This window comes from Gymnoscopelus braueri (genome assembly GCF_963280865.1).
Source record: "Gymnoscopelus braueri genome assembly, chromosome: 12".
In the NCBI taxonomy this organism is placed as follows: Eukaryota; Metazoa; Chordata; class Actinopteri; order Myctophiformes; family Myctophidae; genus Gymnoscopelus; species Gymnoscopelus braueri.
Window position 1 is genome coordinate 50,051,173 of NC_137614.1, and position 6,230 is coordinate 50,057,402.

Below are 6,230 nucleotides of genomic sequence, written 5' to 3' on the forward strand. Positions count from 1 at the left end.
CCCCACCATTGGCATAGTGGGAGGCGTGTGTCTTAGTGAAAATCGCTTAGTGAAATCTTGCGTCTCGCGAGATTTCCCGTCCTCGGCTCACTGCGCTCCTCGGGAAATCTCGCGAGAGGAAAACATTCACGTCGCTGACCATGAACGCCAGCTCGTGAGTTATAAACAGTGCATGTGAAAGTATCAGGAGACACCATGAGGAGGATTTGTGGAAAAAAGAAGAAGTTTGGAGCTGTGGAATTAGGCGATTTTCACTAAGACAAGCGCCTCCCACTATGCCAATGGTGGGGGTCGACCAGACTCACAGACAGGGGAATCACTGGAAAAACTCAACGCCACTTCCTAACTCGGTGAGTGAGTAACTATACATCAAAGATAACACTTAAAATGTCCGGATTTCTCCTTTAATTCTTTACACATGGCTAAATTCTTGGCCTAGATGAAAAGCCTCTGTTAGAACAGTTTTGAATTGATCATAGGTGCCCATGTGTCTTACAGGGAACTTAATGGTGTTGGCACATGCAGACACAACAGGGTAACAGACACCATGATCCCCAAAGTCTTTAGTGCAGTCATGGTTGAACTCGACCACTACAGCAAAATCCTTCTTCTCTGAGGGAAGAAGTGGGATGTGACCTTGGCCTGTGATCCACTGCAGAAGCCTTGCAGGTGTGATGGGAGTGGGACTTGGGCCATCGGTGTCATCTCCATGCCCCTGATCTTCAGCTATGAAGTAAATAGATTTAAGTGTTACGTGACAGTTTAAAGGTCCTTTTACTTTACGGCTTACAACCATTTCAGTAAATTACACAAGGGTAATCTCAGCCACAAAATGACAGCTGACTGACTGGGTTAAGATTTTCAAATGGAAGGTACTATAATAATGAATCAAAACATTTTAGGGAGCATATAACTTACCTGCAACTACAGGTGGCACCTGGGTATCTTTTTAAGACTACAAGCAGTCAAACTGCAGTTTGACAACGGAATATAGGATTTGCTGGGAATCAGAAATTATATACCTTCATAAAGGAAGTCCTGAATGAAGTCCATCATCTTCATCTCAACCTGATGCCTGTTAGTCCCCAAGTCACTCAGTTCAGGACGAATGGATGCCACGACAAACTCTGCATTGACCTATGACGAGAAAGTTATAATGTAAATTATATTAATCACCATGGGCACCTGAGGTAGGAAGCTCAACTAAAATCTTCATGACTGCAACCCACATACTGAACTGTGCATCCCACAAATGCATATTCTTTACAAATGGGCACCATTTAAAAAAGGGAAATAAAACAGGCTTTTCAACGGTAGGCCTATAAACGTTATTGCCAGATAGCATTATTACAACAGATAAACATCTACCGAACAAATTCCAAACTTTTTGCGATATGTTAATATGGCCACTTGTTTTTTCTTACTTTTACATCTTCCCCAGGAACAAACAGGGGCTGGCAGATATCTGGATACTTCCTGATTAATGACAGAAGGTCATACAGCTTCAGCCCTTCCGTTAGCTGTTCCAACATAGGCTGCAACCTCAGCATTGCATGGAGTATGATGACACTGCAAAAGTAGAAACATTAGCTACAAAACCACACTCAAGTTAGTATATCTTCTTATACAAACAGAAACACGCATACCGAACAATGGACTCCTTCTTTTCAAATGAGACATTTCCAGTATATCCGTGATCGTAGATGTCGTCAGATAGGTCTTGAATTGATTGCTCTGTCGATGACTCTACCTGAAAATGTAAATTAAGACTAAGAACATCCTGGAGCAATATTTCATGTAAACATGACAATATAAATTGACAGGGAATGCCCCCCCACCCCTTAATTTTTTTTACATAACCCAGCAGCAGTTCTAATCACACAGGACAGGACATACCTGGTCAATTAACGCCCGCAACTGTACATCTGCCACTGCGCTACTGTTGAGATCCATTGTGTTTATCTGCCCACTGCAGAGGTAGCTGTAAGTCCATGGGCTGAAGAAGGCAGGGGATGGGCCACCTTGTGCCAAACTAACAGCCAAAATCTCTCCAACAGTCCTATTTACACAAATTGAGCATGAATGCATTTACTTAAGTTAGAAAACATTTACCGAGTAGTTGGTCAACACTTTTTTATCAAAAATAAACACACCTGAAGAGGCCACCGTCAAAGTCAGTCAGAGAATATCGTGGGATCCTCTGATTTTGTGGTCCCTCAAAGAAGCGGCCCTCGATTCCTGCAACAATTTCTATACCAAGAAGAACAAACAGCCTTTAATATGGTGCTCAATGGCCTTCTGCATCAAGTATTTTATTGTATCGTTGTGGCCCTCTGACTTGTATAACTACTAGCCAATTTCTTTAGACCAAAATATCCATCCAGATAAAAATTTAGGGGGTTGTCGAATATGGGTTACTCAGAAGACTGCCACTACTCTAAATTAATGGGTATTCTATTTAAGTACATTAGAGAATGTTATGGGTAAGTATGACATATTACAGAGAACATTGTCTTCATGAAGATTTGGTTTAGGTACCCATATAACCAAAGTACATTACAGTCATTTAGCAGACGCTTTTATCCAAAGCGCCTTACAATAAGTGTATTCAACATGGGTAGGCAAGAAACTACTTATCACCAGAAGTCTTAAGAGCATTCTCTTCTAAAACAAGCAACTAAGAGCATACCTAGCACTAGGGTAAATGAGCAAGAGCTAAAACAAATAAGTGTAGAAAGTTCATAAGCTGACATCTAAAACAATTTCAGTGGACTCTATAGTAGTCTACAGTATATACGAATTCAAATGTGTTCATTTTTGTTATACCTGTGAGAAATTCTTTTCGAAGAGCGCCGTTGTCCACTCCTGCCTCCCCAAAGAAGGTAACTGCCAGGGTAGCAGAGGGTGAATTCTTTTTTTGACGCTGCCATTGCAGAAGGCCCCTCTCCAGAATGTTGGTTCTTGAGATTTGGATTTTGAACTCTTTATCTTTGTCCACTCTTCGATTGATGGTGTCCAATACATCATCAACACTGCCAAACATAACTCAAAATGAAGGCATGTAAACGATTAAATGTTATAAAACCTTAATGCATTTAGACAACATTATTTACCTTTTGATCTGCTCCTCTCCACTGTCCTGGCCCACAGCAGTTTCCTTCCTCATGGCAGTTGTCTCAGCATGGCTAAGATTTTCCTCTCCTCTATAAAGGTACCTACAAGTGAGACATTGATATAAGGGGGAAGAAAGTACTATAGGCACTAGGCAGCATATACGTTTAAAATGAACAAATATACACCATCTCAAATACCTTTCTCCACACATGCTAGCATGGATCTCCAAGAACTGTGGTGAGAACTTCATGAAACAGATAGGACACGGAACCTTCTGATGGAGAACAGAACACAGAAAATGAACAACTGCCACAGCCCCACACAAACAGTTAATGTAGGCATTTCACAAAACATTACGTATAATACCTCTTCAACAGAGGTCTTTGTGTCATGGTGCAGAGGAGGTGCAGTCTCATGGTGCAGATGGGGTGCAGTCTTGGGTGTTGTCACAGAAACTATCTCGACCTCACTTTGACATGTCTAAGATGAAGAGACAAAATAAAAAATTAGTTGCACATACTCACAACGGGTAATGGCTGTCACATCTGGCCAAAACAAAGTCAAATTGGACTCGGAGCTGGGTGTGACTACATAGTACCTGTTGGGCATGGAGATCGTCCATGCACGCACAATAAGTCAGCCATTCCCACACACAGAGAGAGACAGACAACCCTTACAATAGGTTCTGTGGATTACAGTATTTCTGTGTGACGTTACATTGCAATTATAAAACCTATGGAATGCCAAGCAGCTGGATGTAGGCTTCTATACAGCACTGAAAAAGTAAAATAACTGAGGACAGTTCTGACTGCTCAAATCAGCTATCACCCACCCTACAATCTCAGTGTGCGTATGGTGCATTATCATTTAAAAATAATGTACACACCATAAAGACGATAATAAATGACTGCGTCTATCAGTCACTATAAATTAGCACAAGCTTGACAACTTCACCAAGTGACAAAACAAATTACATAAAAAATAAAACAATCACCTATTTAATGGTGACATTTACCTCATCATCATCATCATAGTCATCCTCTGACGAATGAGTCTCCACACACTGTTGAACATGGAGGGGCAAAATCTGCAAAGGATAGGTCACCTTGCATGTTTTGCACTGTTCTTTCGGTGTGTGAAGGAACTCTATTGCGTCTGGAGGTAATGGAGTCAGGTCGAACTTGTGTTGCAAAGGCACAGCATACGTGGTGTTTTTCCCTCCCCCCGTAACACTCCGAAGGAAGGTACCAGAGTATCCATCATTGAAATCAGGAGAGATCATGATGAGTCTTCTTTTACCCTGACCACCTGTAACACAACATTGTTAGTATCATTTCATTGTGGTTGTTGGGCCAAGTTATATGAATGGCAATGCATTACAATGGATGTTATACTACACATTTACATCACCTGGAGATTTGTAAAGATAATAGCCTCCGGTCACTTCCATCATCTTGGGATACTCCACTTGCAGTAGTCTGGAGAACTAAAAGAATAGCATAGACTATGATGTCTACATGCTTGAAGAACAGCCTAACACTAGGATGAAAAGCATGTTCAAATAGATACACTAATTGTAACCAGTAGGTTTCGTTGATGACATGTATTATAGAGTTCATTTTGTATGCTATGTTGATTAATTGAATACATAGGACCACAATGGAAATTGGAAACAAGTCCCAAGGACTTTTTTTGTGTTATCCTTTTAATTACTGTACCATGTGCTGTTTACATTACTAACTAATAAAGTATTCAATCAATCTTCATACCTCATCATGGCTCATATCCTTGGATATGTTGACAAGTCTTTTTCCAAGTCCTGCCTGGGCAAGCTGGAACTCTTCCTCTGGGCTTGGGGTTGTCTCTGCATTCATGTTTAACAAGTACAAATAAAAACTAAAAGGCTTCCAGGCTCTTGGAGATGATGTGGATGCTTTTGGAGTCTGCATCTTTCGCTTTCCAAGAAATGAACTTTTCTTGGGGAGAAAATTGAAGGACCTGCATAATTAAAAACAAGATATTTGTTTAAAACATTATAGTACAGCACATTAAGACTAGGTTCCCCGCTCTACATAGATATCTTGGCTGAAAATAGTAGATCTAAAAGCTCACAATCAGGCACGCCGGAAGGGGTTAAATAGTGGGGGGACAGCGACGACGTCATGACTCCCCCCTTCCCCCCGCCCCCCTCCCACTGCGTTGCGGGCATGATTTTTTTTTGCTTAATTAATTCATGAAATGACCATAAAACAGTTAACAACACTCTACCCATCCCAGTGTGTCCCATCCTCAAATGTTTTACTTAAGTAAAAGTATCAAGGGTTAGAAAACTTTTTTTTCACATTTGAAAACTTGTGAAATGGGACCTTCTGCATAATGAGTAGCCTACTTTTACTTTTGGTACTTTAAATACATTTTGATACCAATACTTTTCTACTTTTACTCAAGTACATTTTGAATACCTTACTTTTACTTGTAACAGAGTATTTTTACTTCGCAGAATTTATACTTTTGTTTAAGTAAAACATTTGAGTACTTTTTCCACCACTGGTATTCAGTGCATGCAGTGACTGTTAGTGCACACAGGACGAGGGAGTTGAGGGACACAGCATAGCGACCCTTCATTTCAATAATGACAATAATGACACCCTCCCCAAAACCTGCAGAACATGTTTAGCACAGCCACAGTGATCAAGACTTGTTTATTAGAGGCAATTAGCATGTCTGGCTGGGGCCGCTTGACAATGCGAACGGTGGGGTGGGCGGAGGCTGCGGAGCTACTGCGCCGGTAGAGAAAAAAAAAGATTTTTTTTTTTTTTTTTTTTCAAAAAGAAGTCGATAGCTGAAAAGTGGGGGGACACAGAGGACCGTGTGACCCCGCCTCCGGCGCCTATGCTCACAATGCTTGCAGCCTGATGCCTTGAGCTTGTAGATCTGCTATTTTCACTGAATGTTGGCCCCAGAATAGGGATTCTTATAGGTTCAAGTGGTTAAATTAACAGACGAGTAAAATGCATAAAATCTCAGACCTGTTCATGTCGTTATCCAGAGGAGTGTGTTGCACGTTCTGAGTGAGCACATTGATGAGGTTCTGTGCAACTGAAGCCACGTTTGAA

General features: G+C 41.1%; 1 protein-coding gene across 2 annotated transcripts; it reads right to left on the reverse strand.

Annotated features, from left to right (window-relative positions):
- Positions 1 to 405: 405 nt before the first annotated feature.
- Positions 406 to 6,230, reverse strand: LOC308096208 (uncharacterized protein). 2 transcript variants are annotated; one of them, XM_080443543.1, is made up of 14 exons: positions 6,144 to 6,230; positions 4,884 to 5,112; positions 4,525 to 4,600; positions 4,130 to 4,422; positions 3,481 to 3,594; positions 3,312 to 3,388; positions 3,114 to 3,203; positions 2,827 to 3,032; positions 2,154 to 2,250; positions 1,897 to 2,059; positions 1,647 to 1,750; positions 1,425 to 1,569; positions 1,023 to 1,137; positions 406 to 726 (listed from the first exon to the last, which is right to left on the reverse strand). In XM_080443543.1, the coding sequence occupies exons 1-14, from the start codon at positions 6,149 to 6,151 to the stop codon at positions 413 to 415; spliced, it is 2,031 nt and encodes a 676-aa protein (XP_080299669.1). In that variant the 5' UTR covers positions 6,152 to 6,230; the 3' UTR covers positions 406 to 412. The 2 variants fall into 2 exon arrangements, with proteins under 2 accessions (XP_080299669.1, XP_080299668.1); XM_080443542.1 differs by having other exon boundaries at positions 3,114 to 3,215.